The 19,676-nt window shown below is 54.9% G+C and overlaps 6 protein-coding genes across 6 annotated transcripts; 3 read left to right on the forward strand and 3 right to left on the reverse strand.

Annotated features, from left to right (window-relative positions):
* Window positions 1–170: 170 nt before the first annotated feature.
* HMPREF1541_03983 (uncharacterized protein) lies at window positions 171–1,460 on the reverse strand (the record flags this gene model as incomplete). The annotated part of the gene is made up of 1 exon (XM_008718331.1): window positions 171–1,460. The coding sequence occupies one exon, from the start codon at window positions 1,458–1,460 to the stop codon at window positions 171–173; it is 1,290 nt and encodes a 429-aa protein (XP_008716553.1).
* Window positions 1,461–2,234: 774 nt separating this feature from the next.
* Window positions 2,235–4,670, forward strand: HMPREF1541_03984 (uncharacterized protein; the record flags this gene model as incomplete). The annotated part of the gene is made up of 2 exons (XM_008718332.1): window positions 2,235–4,156; window positions 4,385–4,670. 2 exons carry the CDS (start codon window positions 2,235–2,237, stop codon window positions 4,668–4,670), a joined length of 2,208 nt encoding a protein of 735 aa, XP_008716554.1.
* Window positions 4,671–9,739: 5,069 nt separating this feature from the next.
* HMPREF1541_03985 (uncharacterized protein) lies at window positions 9,740–12,591 on the forward strand (the record flags this gene model as incomplete). Its single annotated transcript, XM_008718333.1, has 4 exons — window positions 9,740–9,778; window positions 9,840–10,088; window positions 10,138–11,230; window positions 11,279–12,591. 4 exons carry the CDS (start codon window positions 9,740–9,742, stop codon window positions 12,589–12,591), a joined length of 2,694 nt encoding a protein of 897 aa, XP_008716555.1.
* A 732-nt stretch (window positions 12,592–13,323) lies between these two features.
* On the reverse strand, window positions 13,324–14,751 carry HMPREF1541_03986 (uncharacterized protein; the record flags this gene model as incomplete). The annotated part of the gene is made up of 1 exon (XM_008718334.1): window positions 13,324–14,751. The coding sequence occupies one exon, from the start codon at window positions 14,749–14,751 to the stop codon at window positions 13,324–13,326; it is 1,428 nt and encodes a 475-aa protein (XP_008716556.1).
* Window positions 14,752–15,519: 768 nt separating this feature from the next.
* On the reverse strand, window positions 15,520–16,902 carry HMPREF1541_03987 (uncharacterized protein; the record flags this gene model as incomplete). The annotated part of the gene is made up of 1 exon (XM_008718335.1): window positions 15,520–16,902. One exon carries the CDS (start codon window positions 16,900–16,902, stop codon window positions 15,520–15,522), a length of 1,383 nt encoding a protein of 460 aa, XP_008716557.1.
* A 1,152-nt stretch (window positions 16,903–18,054) lies between these two features.
* Window positions 18,055–19,672, forward strand: HMPREF1541_03988 (uncharacterized protein; the record flags this gene model as incomplete). Its single annotated transcript, XM_008718336.1, has 3 exons — window positions 18,055–18,205; window positions 18,255–18,863; window positions 18,912–19,672. The coding sequence occupies 3 exons, from the start codon at window positions 18,055–18,057 to the stop codon at window positions 19,670–19,672; spliced, it is 1,521 nt and encodes a 506-aa protein (XP_008716558.1).
* Window positions 19,673–19,676: the final 4 nt, after the last annotated feature.

Genomic DNA, 19,676 nt, shown 5'->3' on the forward strand with positions numbered 1-19,676 from the left:
TGGATATTCAGGTGGGTGCTCGCGAGAGGCGACGCGACTCACGTAAGAAGCACTGAATACGAAGAGGTTGAGAAGATGGCAATTTGTGACAGATAACCTTTCTATATCCTATACGCTGAATGCACATCTACGCTCTATCTCCACACAAGCTCAACTCTCAACGACGACATCTAACCAGTGTTATGTGGCGAAGATCCGTTGGTCTCCGATGGCTCCTCCACGGGCACGGTTAAGCTCTTTTGAGGCTTCATACCTAGGAGGCCGGTGGCATCTACCAATCTTGCGTTGGGATTGAGAGTCAGGCCGAAGCCTGGTTTGTCGAGTTGTGTAATATCCAAGTAGCCCTTGGTTGGGATTGGCTCGTCGATGAACAGATCACCAAACACAGGCTGCACACTCTTGCCGTCGGGCGAGTTTGCGAGGTATTCCTGGAAAGGCGAATTATGCTGGCTGGCAACAAAGTGATACGAGTAGGAGCCTGACGCATGAGGGATGACGGGAATGTCGAATGCCGCGGCCATGGCGGCAACTTTGAGTAATTCTGTTAAGCCACCGAGCCACATGACATCCGGTTGGATAATGTCAATGTTGCGGTCAAGCAAGAGGTCGCGGAACCCGTAGCGTGAGAACTCGTGTTCGCCCGTGGTGAATTTGGTGTCGGGGTGCGCCCGCTTCAGTTGAGCGAAGCCAGCACTGTCATCGGGAGTCAAGACCTCTTCCCACCAGTCGATCCGTACGTCCTGGCGCTTGCATTCCGATACCAGCTCAATCACATATGACACGTTCAGCGACATCCAGCAGTCGACACGTAATGGGAAGTCGTACCCGACGCTCTGTCTATGATTCTTGAGAAACTCGACATTCATTCGCAGGCTATCCGGCTCCTCGGGGCTGTAAGGCAGTGGTACTTTGCCGGCCATGAATCCCATCTCTTTCGCCGCTGCGGGCTCGGGACCTGTGCAGTAGAAGTTTATGCGATCCTTGGTTGCGCCACCAATCAGCTTATAAACTGGCTCGTTCCTGATCTTGCCCAACAGGTCCCAGATTGCCAGGTCAATAACGGAAATTACAGCCACGGGAAGACCCTTTCGGCCATAGAACATAGAAGCTCGGTACATTTGCTCGAAGAGGTCGTTGGTGTCTCGCGGGTCTCTGCCGGTGAGAAAGCGTTCGAAATGTTGCTGAACCAACCAACAGGCTGGTGGTCCGCCGAAGCCAGTTGCAAAACCCTTTGTTCCATCAGTGGCCTCCAATTCGACACAGAAGGAACCCAGGACGTTGATGCCGAAGAGGGTTCTCGATTTGCGGTAGTTCTCCCATTTCGACATGGGCGTTGCGATCTTGTTGTCGATCAGCCAGTGTCCGCCCTTGACATTGTGGTAGTCCCCGCCCGAGCCCACACCCTCGATCACGAAGGTGCGGACGGTCTTGATGGTGGGGAATGCTTTCACACCGGCCATGATGAGTGCGTAACCGATAGGAGTTGATCGTAGCTACTGGCGTGATCGAGAGGAAGTGGTAGACACCCTGGTGCGGATTGAGGGAGCCGGTAGTATTTACGCATATTGCTTCCCGTCTCTCAACGTTGCCGCAACGCTCGTGTCGGCATGGGAGAGTGCAGCCCGAGTTGCGGAGAAGTAGAGTGGGACTTGCAGTGCCTTTTAGGTGGGTCTCCCCAGTGCGCAGTGGGGGCACCTTCCCTGTCACAGCTCAATGTTGCTGGTTTAACCATGGGTAGCAACAATCGTAGCCGGACAACAGCGGCCTACCACCATACGTTCACTGCACCAGGTCGATTGAGACATTCAGCACGTCTTCAGATTCGGGAGCGCATCGTCATCTCGCCGAGCTTTTCAGGGTTTGTGAGAGGTCAAGGGAGAATCAGCGAAGACTGCACCTGAAGAGCAGCGTGCCAGCGTCAGAGCAGTCTGCCAAGCTCTCCATTGACTGTCCTGCCTTCGGCCTACGATGAGCCGTTCGCCAGACTCTCCCCCGACCACGTCGACCATCTAACGCTCCGCCATCCATGGCGGCCATCAAGCCCAATAACTCAGCCCTGCTGGTGGATTCGCGTTCTCGAAGCGGGACCGAGTCGGACAGCGATGGTGAACATGGGTCTCGCAAAAGAAAGAGACTTATGAACAATGTCACGTATGTTCCAAATCCATTCCGGCCCAGGCCCAAGAAAAATGGGCCAGGCTGGATAGCATATCCTTCCTTACAGACCTAGTGTCATGGCTGACATTGTAATCAGCTGCGAGGCATGCAAACAACGGAAGGTGAAATGTGATCGCGTTCAGCCAGCGTGCGGATGGTGTGCTCGCAATGACCATCTATGCGAATACAAAGAGCGAAAGAAACCGGGCCTACGCGCTGGCTATGGGCGTGAACTCGAATCACGGCTGGACAGTCTCGAGCGTCAATTACAGGAACAGACGCGGCAACTTGCAGCTCATTTAGCAGATGCTTGCAATACCAATGGAGCTCTCAACACCAGGCCAGGTCACCCATCTTATGATGCAACACTTCAGCAACACACACTCGACCCTAATCTTAGACCGCCCTCCCGCCAGGATCCCTACCCGTTCCTTCCTACGGCGTCTGAGCCTCGCGACCCCAATGATCACAAGCTCAGACCCTTGTCTCGCCAGAACTCCTTTCATTTTTCTGCGGCTCCTCCTGAGCCTCAAAACATCCAGTCCCAGAACCAGTATACACCATCAGCCCAATCATATCCGCTGACTTCACCACACTCCGCCTCTGGCTATCAGGAGCAGGCCGCATACTTGCCGCCCTACGATCTACTTTATGCCTTGGTGGACCTGTTCTTCAAGCACATCAATGCCTGGCTGCCATTGTTGGAACGAAAGACGACGCTTGATCGGCTTTTCGGCGCCGCACCGCTCGACGAAGCAGACCGTGTCCTGCTCCACGCCATGGTTGCAGTGACCCTGAGATTCTCAAGAGACCCACGGCTGACACCGGAAAGTCGTCAGCAGTACCATGCTGTGTCCAAGCAACGAGTGCAGCTGTTTGGCCTCGAAAACTCCAGCGTGCGGTCGCTCCAGGCCTTGACTATTCTAGCCCTAGATGTTACGGGTGACACAAATGGCCCCCCGGGGTGGAATCTGATCTCTCTTATTTCGCGCAGCGTGATACAGCTAGGACTAGCAGTGGAAGCGACATCGACACTTACTGCGTCCATGTTTCCCTCCATCTCCACTCTACGTGCTGCTGTCTTGCCCGAAGCAAAGACATGGATCGAGGACGAAGAACGTCGACGACTGTTTTGGGCAGTGTATCTTCTCGACAGATATACCACTGTTGCAACTGCATTTGACTTTGCTTTGGACGACAAAGAGATCGATCGACGCTTGCCATGTCGAGACGATTTGTTCTCCGCCAATAAACCAGTCGAGACTCGTCCCTTCAAGCCAACACAACGTCCTAAATACGCGGCCAATGTTAGCGACGCTCACGGTCACTTCTCGTATTTTATCGAGATCCTAGGAATTCTTTCCTCTATTCACAAATTCCTAAAACGACCGATCGATATTGGGTCTTTGACGGATGTCGAGCAATGGCAGGGTACGTACCGGGCACTCGATAGTGAATTGCATGCCTGGCACTTCAGCCTTCCGGACGACTTTGCCAATATCATTCGCTTGATGAAAAGTAACGTACCTGCCAAGCACGCTCACTGTGGCTGGATCACGGTTCATGCAGCGTACTGCTTAACTGTCATCCGACTGAACTCTTCGGCTGCATACCCAAGTCAAACATCTCCGATTTTCTCATCGTCATACAGCGCTATGCAACGCTGTCTTTCGGCTGTGGAGAGTCTGCGTCAGCTCGTCCACTTTGTCCAGATCAGTGGCCTGACAGATAAGCTCGGTCCGCCAGTCGCCTTTTGCGTGTGGGTGTGTGCGCGAGTTACACTGGTGCACGGCTCAACCATAGATCACGACGTCGATCCAGATATTGGTTTTTTCGTATCGATTCTGTCCGAGATGGGCGCCAATTGGGACGTTGCGCGGCGGTATAGCGAGATATTGAACCGTGTGTTGAGCGAATATCAGCATTCACGAAGTGCTGTCCGTTTGACCGGAGAGCGGACTACGCCGTCCACAGTGCGAATCTTGGCCGACATGAGAAGGTTAGTGTACCGTTGACCCTGTTGTTTGTACCCCAATTTGCACCACACTAGGAGTGCCGGCCATGTGCAAGCAATGCCGGCATGCTGCTTTACTGCTATGCTGCTATGTCGCAGCAATGCAGCTCGGTCTAGCTCAGTTCTAGTTGGATGAGCCGTGAGACCGCATAGTCATTCACCTGACCGGTTTAGCATTGTCACTGCACTTGAGCTAACACCTCTTTACCTCAGATGCGCCTACGATCTAGATTTCCTGATTTCGCGACAGCCACACAACTCGATCAAGTCGTACCACCCAACTCGTGCCAATACTCCGCAACCCAACGAACTGGAGTATCTCGACGTTTTCGACCTCTTCAACTTCCCGAGACTCGCGACTGCTGGCGCCGACGGCTTGGAGAACGGCAACCAGGCCCAGGTGCTGGATCAGGCGGCTGGGGCTTCCGACCTAGCAACTATGATACCGAACTTTGCAGTTCCCGACCCTCAGGAAGACTGGCTTTTTCACCCCCGTTGAAGCGGTCATGACTCAGGGTGGCCAAAATTAGGCTCGCCTATGTACTATACAACCCGCTTTGCTGAGCGAGAAACCGGTCGCCTAACATGGACTGAAACGCGCACTGACGTGGGGGCTGATATCGACCGAGTATGGCAAAGGGTTGATCCCACCCTCGGGCACGGCACCAGCCTCATGTGGCTGGTGAGTGTGGCTTGATCATCACCTCGGATCTTGGCCCCCATGGATCCGTGGAAATGTCAACCATGGTAGCTTGCGAAGAGTGCAACCGGTGATCGACTGAATGGCCGTCTAGAAAGGTGAGAAATGCGAGCGCGTACGTCGATGGAATCAGAAAGGCAAGTGCTTTCGCTCCAGGCTGTTTTGAACTTCTGGAGTTTTCGAGAACGCGACTCGGTGTCAGCCTTACCTGCTGCCGCCTTACCTGGTTTGGACGAGCTGAAAGCGAACAACCTCATAGGACCCATACCGAGTCCCGCTAGCTTCCACCAGGCCTGGTGTTGATATTACGACCCAGCCATTTAGGTCGCCAAAGTGCTATGCGTCAATTTTTAGGCCGATCAATGCGAATCCGGGGGTGAGATTAGAGCCTCGGTCTAGCTTCAGAGCTCTGCGAGTTTACGGTCTACATCGTTCCTTCCCGTGGCCAAGCTGCCAGTCATGTGTCAGAGCGACCATTTGATACTGCTCACCAAGATCTAGTTCCACCACTAGAGGTCTAGTCCGAGGCCGTCGCAAGTGCGGATCGTGTGATCCCTGGTCTGCTTGTCATCTGGCACACCGTGTCTTCTCGGGATGAGGTCTGATTATTCTCACGGATGCTCCCGGATGCCGACTATTGGGCTGCGGATGCTGTGGCAAAGTGCGATCACAACGGTAATCCGGCCAGAGCTATCTTCCGAGATCTGTATATGCCGCTGTGCATTGGTCACACCGTCGAACCCCCAGTCCAACCCACGGTCCCGGGTCACGTTCCGGTGGGAAACGACCATCTGACGGCGAATGCAGAGTCGTCATCATCCTGGTCACCTTGGCCGTGCCAGGAACTCAAATCGGACTGGCGAGATCCTGTGGAGCAAGAAGACCTGAGGCTGAAGCGGGCCGGTCAACTGCATAAGTCGTAACGGTATGGTGATGTACCTTTTTCCGGATCAACGCTGCCACGTTTTCGACCCATCAGCCAGGAACGCTAAACCTCTCCCACTCATTTCAGGACCCTGTCACCAGTGCCTTTGGGCTCTGCCACCATCAGGCCAGTTGCTGTACGGTCCAAATACTCCTCAAGACCATTCCATTGGACTGCACTTTTTGAAACTCGTATCCTATCAGACCAGCACCCGAAAGCCTGCCTTGCTCAGAGTCTTCCCTTGTCAGTCCATGAATCTCTCCATCACTCTTCGGAATTCCGCAACGCACAGGTGAGCAGGGGATTCACTCATCTGGCCGCAGCATTGGCAGTGCACGCCGGCCTCTTGGAGCTCGTGTCCAGTCTGATTGGTCCAACTACCAAGGCTGCAATCCCTTTTCGGTGCAAGCTCTTCTTCGTGAGGTCAATGTTGCCTGCTCAGGGTCTCATCGTTAGTGCCGCACGCCGTATATATTGCCTGAGCAAGCGCTGCCCTTTCAGCCCTACGACTCTACCACAACATCCCACCATTAAGTTACCCAACTCTGAAGCAACCTAGTTGACGACCCTCGACAGCATTATTCATCAGACCTGCAACACGGCGGTCATTATGTGCATTCAGATCGTGGAACGGTATTCGGTGTGCCGGTGTCTATACTACCGTCATTCGGTTGACCCGTGTCAACGCTACGGGCAACGGGGGCATGCAACGACAGAGAAGACGGTACTTGTGGGCTACGCTTGCCCAGATCATTCATCAAGGTCGAAGAAGAATGATTCTTCAGACAAGTCCTCCGGCAGTCGCCATTGGCGTGACTCTGGCTATTCGAGCGGACATGCCTCTCGGTAAGGCTGTCGACTCGCGAACTCAGCTTCACACCATCGCAGAGTCCGTGGACCGTCGCCATGATAATCTTGCCTATGCCTGCAAGCACTCAGCCGTCACTCCAACGTTGGCATCGACTCACTCAAGACTTCGGGGGAGGAGAGCGGTTCCGATCACAACGAACATGCTCCGACAATCTGCGCCGCTGATCTCGACCGGAAACAGAGGTGCAGGCATAACTATGCTCGCGTCCGATGTCAGCAGGAATACGCCGGCCCCAATGCATGTCGCTACAGTCATAACTCAGGCGGCAATTGCGGAAGCGGGCGACTGTCATGACTCTTCCGCATTGTATGACTACAGTCTTTACGAGCGAAGCATATTGTACACTGGAAGCTGTCCACACAGCAGGTGGGCATTCATTTGAGCGGGAGGAGCATATTTTAGGCGCCATGGTGGTGCTCAGCAGTATCGGCTGGATAGGAACTCTATGCTGCAGGCAGCAAATAATACCCCCTTTGTGGCATGAGCCATTTCATTACTTGTTATGTGCTGATCCGACTTTGCTCTCTGTGACCCCCCCTCACACTTGTTCGACCATGCATCAGCCAAAGTACGCTGCCTACTAGGTGGCGAGAAACGGCTCGCAGGAGTCTAGCATGTCATCGAAGGTGGAGGTAAGCTGGGTTTCAGCCGCCACGCCAAGCGGGTGGGCATGACTCGAAACGACCGCACTGGTACAAGTACCCGTCTTGTCCGTCATCTTTCGTGCGCGTTACGAATCCGCTGGCTCTCCCGAGTCCCGTAACCGCTTATTGCCAGCATCATACTTCCTACTACTTATGAATCAAGGCCAAGGGCCAAGCGAGAATTTCTACCGAGTCGGAGCAATTTCCTTCCACCATCAGGGATAAAGTCTCCCCAGGGAATCGATGGTCCCGAGCAGTCGACTAGCTCATATCCAGGGCGTACAGTGGGAGTCTTCCGGCCCCTAAAATATATGATGGTAGCCCCTTCGACGGTCGGCGCACGTCCGTTCAATCAAGCCGAAGTCTTTGCACAGCCTGAGACATTCATGCTACTTGCTTGTACTCTGAGGCATTTGGGTGCAACTTGCGCACCCGACTACACAACGAGCTAGCATAGCGGCTGCGGACAAATGCTCACCACTTCTGCCGCGCTAGCAGTAAATCATCCTGACCGTTTGTATCGGATCGACTCCATCGGGTATTTGATACAGCGGAGATCAAAAGAACACGCCCAAGAAAAGGTACGTCCTCCACGAAACCTTGTCTGTGAACTCCGTGGGGATTTGTGGGGGCATTCAATACAGGCGCGCAGTGCAGTTGCCTTCACATCGTGACAAGCATCCGCAGTCTCGTTTCCGCGCTCTTCTTCCCCTTTGCGTCGAAAGGCCAATCGTACTATAGAAGACCACTTTGATTACGGATATCGCAAAGGAAGTGGCAAGGTGCGCAAGGCAACCACTGTCCATTGGGGCGGCATCGGTTCGGCCCCCACTTTGACAGTGACAGAGCCTCCTATGTACACGTCAATTCGTAGGCTATTTATACGCGGGAGAACGCGCGCACTTCCGGTCGAAACGGGTCATACTGGCCGGATCGCTCTCGAAAATGGTGTGCGCTCTACACTGCCGCTTGCGAGACTACCCTAATAGCAACACCGTCAGCCCCTTAAAAAGGTAGCCAGAGAAGAGAGTCACGGTCAGCTGCGAGATAGATGCCTTTGTCGGCATGGGGCTTTAGTCTTGGCATGTTGGGGGACTGGTGGTATCATGTTAACGGAACATGGCGCAACTCGCTCTACACAAATGTTTATTTCGACGTTGATATTCCATAATCGATCGGAACAATGTGCGTTGATGCGGTCACGCGACTGCTTTGAGCAATCGAGTCAACTAGTCGTTCTCGTTGTGTTTGGATTCACCGCTTGGCCATCGTCATGGGTACGCGTTCCAGCGATGCTCACGGGTAATATTCTCCGACAAGATGATTCCATGACAATCAGACATTTACTTGTCTCGATCGGAACAGTATGCCTATGCGCACAGGCTGCGGGTGAGTCGTGCGATTTGCAGTCCCAGTCCTGCTCGATGTCTTTAGCTGGGCGAAGCCTATCGCATCATCCTCGTCGGCAAGGTGCTACGTCAACCGTTCAACGTCTGGTAGGACCAGAGCCGGTATCTGCGGCTTTCCGACAACGAGCAGCTGAAGGACAGGTTCAAGGTATTGTGAAGCGAGGGGAGGCTGCAGCGAAGTGTAGGACAATGATGTGGGTACCAAGCACGGGACAGATAGTGTGTAGTGGAACGGGCTGCGATGATTTTGCTGTGGGGGTACTGCAGCCACATCAACAGGGAAGCACTGGTGACAGGAAATTAGAGAGCTTCTAGACTCGCCACGTCTGCAAGCATTTCTGCTACTATCCATACAGTACGGTGTGCTAGGTAGGCAAATTTTGACATGGAGCACAGACCAATGTGCCCTTTCACATGCGCATCGGCGGATCTGAATTACAGCTGATCAGGGGTGGTTCAGCTGCAAAGTGACAGCGGGTGCTGGCGCGGCAGCGGGTCAACGCCGCTGGCGGGACGCAGCACCACGGTTGCAATTTCGTGTGACTGGCAACGAGCGTCGAAGCTCCTATAATTCTGCATTTACCACTTCCAACGTCTCCCGAGTGAATTTCCTGACACACTGTCTCTCGGTTGACTGCGCCGGGCTTCTGGCGCTGTGGGCAGATCAGGATTTACGCGAGGTTCGACCACCCCCGAAAGCTGTAGGCGAGAGCAGCCGATTGCATCACTGGCGTCATTCCTTGCAACGTGAGCTGGTTAAGAGATACGCACCCCACCGCCGCCAATAGCGGCCCGATTTGGCGTGATCGCCCGAATTGCTCTGGATACCCGAGTTTCGATTGACGTCGGCCAACGCGTTGGCCGCGATCCCTCCAGCACGATCCCGGTCTTTTTTATTTCATCGACGTCCGACCCACGATTTGGTTGCCTTGTTTATCTCTCTTCCTTTCCTGCAGCGTTGTTGTCCTGCAGAGCCTCATTGACTGCAATCGTGCAATACACGCGCACCCACCGCAGTCATGTCGGCTCTCAATGTCCTGCATCACTCGAAGCGCCAGGTACGTCGTGAAATCCCCGTGTCTGTGTTTCTGTCCTCGTCCTCGTGCTAACCCGGCTCAGGCTATCAATGCCAACGATGACGAGAACGTTGGTGCCGCTACCGAGGAGTCGCCATCACTCTCTGGTCTCGTCTCGACTCTGGTGCCGGCATTTGTGATTTTCGTTGCCTGGATGATCGCCTTCTTGCTTCTCCGCCGCATGTTCCCCCGCCGATACGCTCCACGTACCTACATCGGTTCCTTGCGCGAGCAGGAGCGATCGCCTACCCCTCCGAATACGCTGTTCGGCTGGATACCGTTCATGCAGAAGGTGAGGATCTGCTTATCGCCAACAGTATGCATCCTAACCTCTTATGTAGATCCCTGACGAATTCGTCCTCAAGCACAACTCTCTCGATGGATACTTCCTCCTACGTTATATCAAGATTTCGATCGTCATTGTTTTCGTCGGCTGCTTGCTCACATGGCCCGTTCTGTTTCCTGTCAATGCCACTGGAGGCGGAGGCCAGCAGCAGCTCAACGTCCTCAATTTCAGCAACATTTCCGTCGAAGGCCAAGTGCCGAAGCTTCGCTACCTGGCTCATGTCGGTATCACGTGGATTTATATGGCCTTCATTTTCTTCATGGTCACCCGCGAATACATCTTCTACATCAGTCTCCGTCAGGCATATCTTCTCTCGCCCCTCTATGCCAATCGAATCTCCTCTCGCACCGTCCTGTTCCAGGCTGTGCCTCGTGAATATGCCGACGAACACAAGATCCGCCGTATGTTCGGTCAGGAGTTGAAGAATGTCTGGATCGCGTCTGAAACCAAGGAGCTGGAGGACATGGTCAAAGATCGTCAAAAGGCGGCCACGAAGCTGGAGGGTGCCGAAACCAAGCTCGTCAAGCTTGCCACCAAAGCCCGACTGAAGGCTGCAAAGAAGGGAGGCGCTCAGCAAGCCCCTACGGCTCCTGATGCGCAAGACATCAGTGGCGAATCTGGCTCTGTCGCTGCTCGGTGGGTCCGACCCAAGGACCGCCCGACACATCGGCTGAAGCCTATCATTGGCAAGAAAGTCGACACCATCAACTGGGCTCGTGAAGAGATCGCTCGCCTCAACCCTCTCATCGAGAAGGGCCAGAACGTTTATCGCTCTGGTGAGGCCGACCCAAGGAACGCGGTCTTTATTGAGTTCCACAACCAAACTCAGGCCCAGGCTGCTTATCAGATGGTCACCCACCACCAGGCCCTGCACATGGCTCCTCGACAGATTGGAATGACCCCTGACGAGGTTATTTGGAGCAACCTGGGCATGACCTGGAAGACCGCTACGATCCGAAATGTCGTTTCCATTGCGGCTGCTACGGCTTTGATTATCTTCTGGTCGTTTCCCGTTGCCGTGGTTGGTGCTATCTCACAGATCGACAACTTGATCAGAATCGCGCCTTTCCTCAGCTTCATTAACTCGAGTAAGTCCTTTCTACCGATGCGTCGACACACCGCTAATGCAGATACAGTTCCCGAGGTTATTCTTGGCGTTGTCACGAGCTTGCTGCCATCGGTCATGCTTGCCATCCTCGTTTCGCTCGTCCCTGTATTCTTCCGCTTGATGGGCAAGCTGGCGGGCAAGCCGACTACGCCAGCTGTTGAGCTACGATGCCACGAATCCTTCTTCTGGTTCCAAGTCGTTCAGGTCTTTCTGATCACCACCATGTCATCTGCCGCCAGCTCCGCTGTTCCCACGCTTCTCAAAAACCCTGGAAGCATTCCCAATCTTCTGGCCACCAGTATTCCCAAGGCATCAAATTTTTACGTTTCCTACATCATCTTACAAGGCTTGGCTCTAGCGTCAGGTACTTTGGTGCAGCTTTCGGGTCTTGTCCTGTTCTACCTGCTGGGCAGACTCCTAGACAGCACCCCTCGCAAGATGTACAACCGCTGGTACAATCTCGCGGGCATGGGTTGGGGCACTGTCTACCCATACCAGGAACTTCTGACGGTGATTGCGATCACATACTCGCCTATTGCACCACTGATCATGGGCTTCGCTACAATCGGCCTGTGTATCTTCTACATCGCCTACCGATACAACCTGCTCTTCGTCCAGACGTCAGACGTTGACACCAAAGGTTTGACCTACGCGAAGGCTTTAAACCACACGCTTGTTGGTTGCTACCTGGCAGTCATCTGTCTTATTGGACTTACCGCCATCCAATTCGCGGCTCCAGCTTTGGTGTTGTCAATCATTCTTCTGGTTGTCATGATATTGTACCACGTCTCGCTCAACAGTGCCATTCAGCCACTGCTGTACTACCTGCCTCGATCTCTCGAAGCTGAAGAGGCCGCATTGCTTGCGAATCACGATGGTATGGCTATGCATGACGGCGCCTACGGCCATAATGGCCTTGGACACAGCATCAATGACGTAGATGGCAAGGGTCGCGACAGCGAGGCTACCAATGAGAAGTCCGTCAACGGTGCCACCAATCCCGGCCACGGCAAAGCGTCCCTCTGGAAGAAATGGCTGCGCCCGGACATCCACTGCAACTACGATGCCATGCGCAAGCTTGTCCCTCATGATTTTGCCGACATCCACTATACACCGGAACAGGAGCGTGACGCCTATCAACACCCAGCTGTCACGGACTCGGTGCCGCTCCTCTGGATCCCGAGAGATGAGCTAGGCGTGTCGGCGCAGGAGTGCGTCCATACCAACAAAGTGACACCCATGACGGACGAAGGTGCCTACCTGAATGAGAAGGGCAAGATCGTGTGGAATCATGCGAGCGATGAACGTCCACCGATCTATGAGGAGAAGATCTACTACTGATTTCCACGGGCTTCATGGGAAGCGCCACTATTGATCGCCGTAGGATATGAGGAAGCAGACAGACTGCTTCGCGAGAGGGACGTATAAGAGCAGAGAGATTAGGACTATTGAGGCTGAAACACGCAGCAAGACGTGCGATTGCGCCTTTCGACGACAACTGTCGGTTTGCAGCACCCGGGCGTCGCTCATGGGACCGACCCCCCTTCCCCGACCGCCCGCCTACCGACTCAGCAGAGAGCTTGAACAGCTCTATCACCACGAGAAACATGACTTTTCTGTACAGAATTAATCTATCGATACCCAGGGCGAAGCGTCGCGCAGCGGCGGAAACCCTTTTGTTTGCGGGTGATAGAGACGCCACGCGCAGTGGTACGAGGAATTGGCCACAAAGTTGTACATACACATAGTTAATGATACGCGCAGAATGCGCTTCAGACCAGATCCGCTTCTCTTTTCTGGACTTTGTTTTCGTACGTTCGAAGAGGAATGAGACTGCTGTCGTCGAAGAGCCAGATGCCGTATATGCCCATTGGTACATATCAAAGGTTGGGTATGGGGTGGCTCATGCATCACAGTACTGGTGCCGGAACTGGTTTTGTGTGTAACAGGTCCACATATGCGTTGTATATCTACCCATCTGCCCACACATGATCTAATCGAGAGCGCATCACGCCCTCCTTCCCGGCCCGCTCCCCCCCCCCCAAAAGGCTCACTCACCAACACCCATCTTCCTCAACTTCCAACAAAAAACTCATACGCATACGCCGTCGCGTTATCGGGCGGGTCATACACCAACCTCACTTCCCCATCTCCAACCACGTATTCCTGCACGCCCAGATCCCTCGGCCTGCCGACCTCGCCCTCCGGCCCAGCCCAGTCGAAGCGCCAGGTCCGCACTTCCACGGCCGTGACGTTCGGGTTTAGACCTGAGATGGCGATGTCGTACGCTGTCGCTGCTGCCTGTACGGCGCGGGCGCCCGCGAGGATCGTGATGTGCGAGGCTGAGCGCTTCTCTACTGCGGCGGCGGCGGCGGCGGTGCCGTCGCCGGTGGTGTCGGTGTCTGCGACGGTGGCGAAGACGTCGAAGAGCAGATCCTCGGACGCAGCGGTCGACGCGCGCCGTCCGCGCATCCCCGCGTAGTATTTGTACAGCTGCCACTCGCCGTTGGGGTAGTATTTGCCTGCACTGGTGTTGGCGAGCAGGCCGCCGAGGAAGTCGTGCAGGGCGGGCCCGGAGCCCCAGTTGGCGCGCAGGCCGCGGAGGTCGTGCCGCTCCAGCTGCGCGAGGTACCAGGCTGAGGAGGCTGGGTTCTGCTCGGTCGGCCAGGCGTATTCGTTGATGTCGATGGGGCGGTGGGGGAGATGGTGCTGCTGGCGCATGGTGTGGAAGACCGGGATGGTGGTGTCGGGCTCGCGCTCCCAGTCGCCGATTTGATGCCAGGCGTAGATGTCGGGGATGGCATTGTGGTGTTCGGCGGTGGCGAGCCAGGATCGCCAGTTTGGGTCGGTGAGGTTGGGGGAGTGGGCCATGGCGGGGCCGCTGATGAGGACTTCGGGGAGGAGGTCGCGGAACAGGGCGTAGGAGCGGTGCCAGTATTCGAGATATTGGTCCCAGGTGCGGTTCCAGAAGATGTCGATGTCGGGCTCGTTCCAGAGGTCGACGGCCACTCCCTCGATCATGTCGTTCGCTTTCATGTCGGAGGTGAGCTGTGTAAGGAAGGTCTCCATTGACGTCCAGTTGCCGTCATCGCCGGGGTAGTGGCTTTCCTCGCCCTGTCCACCGTCAGCACCCCAGATGTCATGGGGGAGCAGAATGAAATCGCCGCCGTAGTGTCGCGTGGTGCGGTAGTTTGAAAGCCCGGAATCGAAGCGCGCTTGGTAGCCCTCAAGGCCACCAGCTGACCATCCTTTGGCGTCGATCTGAGCACCGCCGGCGCGAGAAGTGCGAAATGAGATGTCGGTCAGAAAGTGGGATGGCACCTGGTTTGAGACGGAGGTACCATTGTCAGGGAAGCCGTAGATGAAGCCAGATCCCAGTGCAGCAGCTGGTCCATGATCTTTCGAAAGGTCGACCGTTGCGGTGCCGGTAGAGCGACCTCTCGAAGTTGGCGATGCCGCGACCGCGGCGAGGAAGGTAGCAGCTGAATAGAGGCGCGCCATCGTGACGAGTCTGTGACTTACGATGAAGCACATCGACTGAAGAGCAAGACCTCATGTATAATTTGAATACCTACCGAATGATGGACTCCCACCGGGAGCCATACTGCTAGTTCTTCGCTAACTTCCCCGCGATGATCGACATTCCCCGGTGGGATGCGTCTGACCAAAGGCACAGTTGAGTGGCATGATATGGGGAATCTGTCCGGCAGTTCTGAAGATCATACCGCAGTAATTTGGCCGTTTGCGGAGAGGATGGCGCATAGCGTAGTCAGGTCTAAATCCTGGGGTAGTGAGGGGTGATATGCGTTTAGCCGGATTGTGGCCAAGAGTCTGCCGTCAGTTGCTCTCTCGACTGCTTGTTGCAAAGACCTCGATAGATGAGACTGATCGAAATGAATTGCACCTAGAGTGTTACTTGCCATCGCAGGACGTGTCAGAAGTGTTCCGATTCCTACCAACCGCCATGGTTGGAGACGATTGCGGTAGTGTCAAAACCTCGGTCTCCCCGCTTAACGAGACACGACAGGTGACGTCCGCCAGCTCAATAGGGAGCCTGAGTTGCTAGCTGCTATGTCGCAAAGGCACACTTCTGTGCTAAGATGAGGTTCCTTCGTTTGCGGGCGAGGTCGGAGCGCCGGGAAAAGAGACCGCGAATTGTTGTCAGTGCCTCGAATTGGCAGCTTTACTCTCAATGAGTCCCTGTAGCTGGTCGCATAGCTGAGGTGGCACCGTCTCGATGTGGACGTGGCTCTTCAAGTGAATGACGATTCACACGAGAACCCTTCGTAGCCCTCCTGTCCCACCAAGGACTCTGCGCCCCGTAATCGCACATCTCCCTTTCCCGCTCTCCCATTTCCCTTCCCGACTTTTCCCATTGCCATTACCTTTCTCCGCGTTCTCTTGTTGATCGTTCTCGTCATCCCACTCATTACTGCGCTGGCCCTTCATGAACGCCTCCTGGCGCTCGTGGTTGCCCTCGATCCACTGGAAGATACACTTGTAATCAAACACATAGCCAGTCTGACATGCCGCTGCATTGGAGATAGGATGCAAGCAGATTGGGCAAAGCTCACTCGATGCTGGAGGCGGGACCGTCAAGATAGGTAGAAGCGATGTGCTGCTTATAGGTGGGTCACGCTTCGCTGATGTGTTGGCCGTTGCAGCGCGCTGCTTTTCATCTTGGTAAGGCTGTCTTGCGAGATCCATACCCGAAACTACAGGTGGCGGGAGCTCGAGACCTTCTGCAGCTTTTCGCGAAAGTTGCCGAGAGAAATCGGATTGATGCCACCATTCGAGGAACTTTAGAGCAAAGATTGATGTTGGTAATAGTAGGCGTAGCGAGGATAGGAAGCGAGGGTAGAGCGTCCGAGGGTGCAACATTCCTGCCAGACCCTGCCCAGGACGGCCTGCTGCGGTGACAGCTTTCTGCGCTGCCTCGGACGCGGCGTCAATGGCCTGATAGTCGGCATCGTTCATGCGGCGCATGCGAGTAGATGCAAGCCAGAGAAATGGGGACGAGTATTTCGTACCATCGAAGAGGTAGGCAAGCGAAAAGGCAAGAATCGAGAAATAGTACGCAGCGTTGACTGAGGGATAGACATGCCGGAGGAAGTATTTGTAGTAGTGCATGAGACGCTGCTTAATCGTGGGATTTGGAGGCAGAGCATCGCGGTCGAGGTATCGTGGGCCCAAGAGCGAGGCAGACGGGGCGATGTGAACGTCGTAGCTCTCATCTAGCTTACGCTTCAAGTATGGGATCCCGACGAGGATGGCAAGATTCTTCCAGACATCCACTGTAGAGAGCTTGAGCCGCTCGCGAACCTCTGCTGGCACAGCCAACTGGGTGCGTTTGATTTCGCCGCCATTGACGGCAAGGACTTTCTCGCGCTTAAGGGCGTAAAAGTTCTCTGTGAAAGATCCGCCGAATGTTCTGAGGTAATATTTCTCGACCACAAGGCTCAAGACGGCATAGACTTCGTCGTAGTTGTTCAGGATACGCAGCAGATAACGAGGATAGCGATGGGTCGTGATGGCTAGCAGGTATCGGATGGAGGGTGGAATGAGTGCAGCAAGCTGCTGTTCGGCGAGGAGTTCGAAGAGGGAGGGCTTCAGAGTGTCAACCTCGGACTGGATGGAGCTGATGTACTCCATGTTGCTGCGGCACAACTCCCATCTGGACAACGCCGTGCCAGCTTGTGTTAGAGTAAAGGGTCTACAGATGCGTGCATGTGGTGAGGGAGCCGAGGCAACAAGGCTCCAACGCAGCCTTGCCAATCATATGCCAAGCCCTCCGCCATCCACCGCGGTGTCTCGATCGACAAAGCGCTCGACACTCGGCTTCTCAGCTTGTACTCCGTAATCGTAGCCAATATGCTGTTTTCAGCCCTCCCTCTTGATAAGGTCGCCTTTGTACTTGCTCTCTTCCTTGCATATTCTTCATTCGCCACCACTTTAATTCGTGCTCCAGGTTAGCAACTCGACTTTCCAAGTCTCAGTGGCAGCGATGCTGGATTAAAGGTGCTCGTCCTCCTCCACAGCGCGACCTTCCGCGGTTCCACGGCTTGCGTCTCATAGCGCACTACACTGCCCACTTTTCAATATCTATGCTCCCCGCCCAAGACTTCCCCGGCGTAGCCAAGTACAGCCAAGTGATAGGCACGCTCTTTCAGCGGAACCCTGCGCTCTGGGCAAGGTCCACCTAGATAAGGACGTTCCCCATGAATGCGTCTCTGGGGTTTCTCATTTGCTCAACGTCTTGTGTCATCTTCTAGAGATTCCGAGCAGGTGCTACCTTCATTGCTGGGACATGTCCTTTGGACGCCTTCGCCCTTGTTTCCTATCATCGACGCTTCCACTAGATTGGACCTGCGCTGGTCCGCTTATCAACCCTGTATCCGAACCACGTTGCGTGGCGGCATCTGGTATCGCTACCATGGCCAATCCAAAGGAATGATCCCACACCCTGGGGCCTCGGTGGAGCATAGTACTCCTTCGTCGGGCTTCAGGAGGCTGGCCCCTATCGATGAAGTGTCAACCTGCGAAGACTGGTAAGGTCAAGCGCCGACCATCTCCCAGCCAAACACTATCGAAGGGTACCGTTTCCTCAAATGTCCTTAGTCTACGGCCCTCAGGTTGTCCATATCACTTGGCTCGCTTGACTCTGGGAACCTAGAACATCTTAACAGATCCTCTCAGTCAGATATGTAAGGCCGGGCTGTACTTCTTTCTAGCCTTCCATTTCGCTGCGACTACGTGCTCCATCATCGTTCTTCAGCAATTTATCTGCTACAGGAGGTGTTCAAGATGTCGGATGCGCTGCCGATCCCAGAAGAATGGCCCGAGTACAGTATCGACCCTCAAGGCGGCGATCCTCTCACCCAGGATCTCACCTCGCCTTACGATAAAGGAGATCTATGCTGGATCTTGGTCTGTACCATTCTGTGCTGGCAAATCAGTATGTCTTCTTACTATTGCTCCTTTACAACCGACTGATCAAATCACAGCTCCCGCCATCGGCTTTTATTACGCTGGCATGCATCGGCGAAAGGCTGCTTTGACCATGATCTTCCAGAGTCTCTTCTGCGCATCCGCATGCGGTATTCAGTTCTGGATCTATGGATATTCGCTGTACCAGTCTCACGCAACCAATCCCTTCCTCGGCAATGGGTCGCTGGCCGCTCTTCATAACGTCCTTGCCCAGCCCTCACTTGCGAACACCGACATCCCCGATCTTCTTTACGCATGTTTTGGTTTCACTTTCGTCACAGCCACCGCTATGATCTTGGCGGGAGCCATGTTGGAGCGTGGGCGTTTGTGGCCCTCCATGCTGTTCCTGCTATGCTGGACCACCTTCGTTTACTACGTGCTCGCCTATTTTGAATGGAACCCCAACGGCTGGCTGTACCAATTAGGAGTGTACGACTTTGCCGGCTCGGGACCTGTGCATATTGCCTCCGGGTTCTCTGCACTCGCTTGGTCCATGATGTTAGGCCCGCGCATTGCGGACAGCACTATCGCAGACCGCAAGCGCGGTATTCACTACAAGCCTCACAATCCGTTTTTGATGGGCCTTGGGACAGTCTTCATCTGGTTCGGATGGTTTGCGTTTAATGGTTCGTACCATCTGCCGTGAACGTGATCAACATGCTGACAGCGAACAGGTGCCAGTACCGCCAACTTGTCCCTGAGAAGCGTGTACGTCGTCATCAATACTAACCTTGCTGCTTGTGGCGGCGGCATCGGCTGGGTTCTTCTGGAGTACTTGTACAGCGGCAAGTTCTCCATTTGGGGCTTCTGCAGCGGCATCATCTCCGGTCTCGTGGGCATCACTCCCGCCGCAGGCTTCGTTCCCGTGTACACCGCCGCTCTCGTGGGACTGATGACGTCCTCGTGCTGCTTCTTCACCAACAAATACAAGTACCTGCTCAGCATCGACGAGGGTCTCGACATCTTCGCCATCCACGGCGTCGGCGGCTTCGTCGGCGACATCCTCACCGGCTTCTTCGCCGCCAAGTTCGTCCCGGCCCTGGACGGTGTGTCTGGCGATTCCTACGACGGCGGCTGGTGGGATCACAACTGGAAGCAGATGGGCTACCAGCTCGCCGCCGCGACCACTTGTGCCGTCTGGTCCTTCACTATCAGCTGCATTCTGCTATTCATCATCAACAAAATCCCCGGCTGCCACATCCGCGCCAGCGAAGAAGACGAGATCAAGGGCTTGGACTTCAAGTACCTGCACGACGTGGACGAGGAGCAGGAGAGCAGGCTCTTCGGCATCGGGAGCGGTGGCGTCGGTCACATCACCGGCGCGGCTCCCAACGAGGGCGTGGGGATCCTGAGCGGCAGCCCGGAGGGTGGGAGCACGCCCAGCAGCACCAAGGAGAAGGAGAGGGAGTCCGTGCAGCCTGCGAAGCGGGATTGAACTC

Source organism: Cyphellophora europaea (genome assembly GCF_000365145.1).
Source record: "Cyphellophora europaea CBS 101466 unplaced genomic scaffold supercont1.3, whole genome shotgun sequence".
In the NCBI taxonomy this organism is placed as follows: domain Eukaryota; kingdom Fungi; phylum Ascomycota; class Eurotiomycetes; order Chaetothyriales; family Cyphellophoraceae; genus Cyphellophora; species Cyphellophora europaea.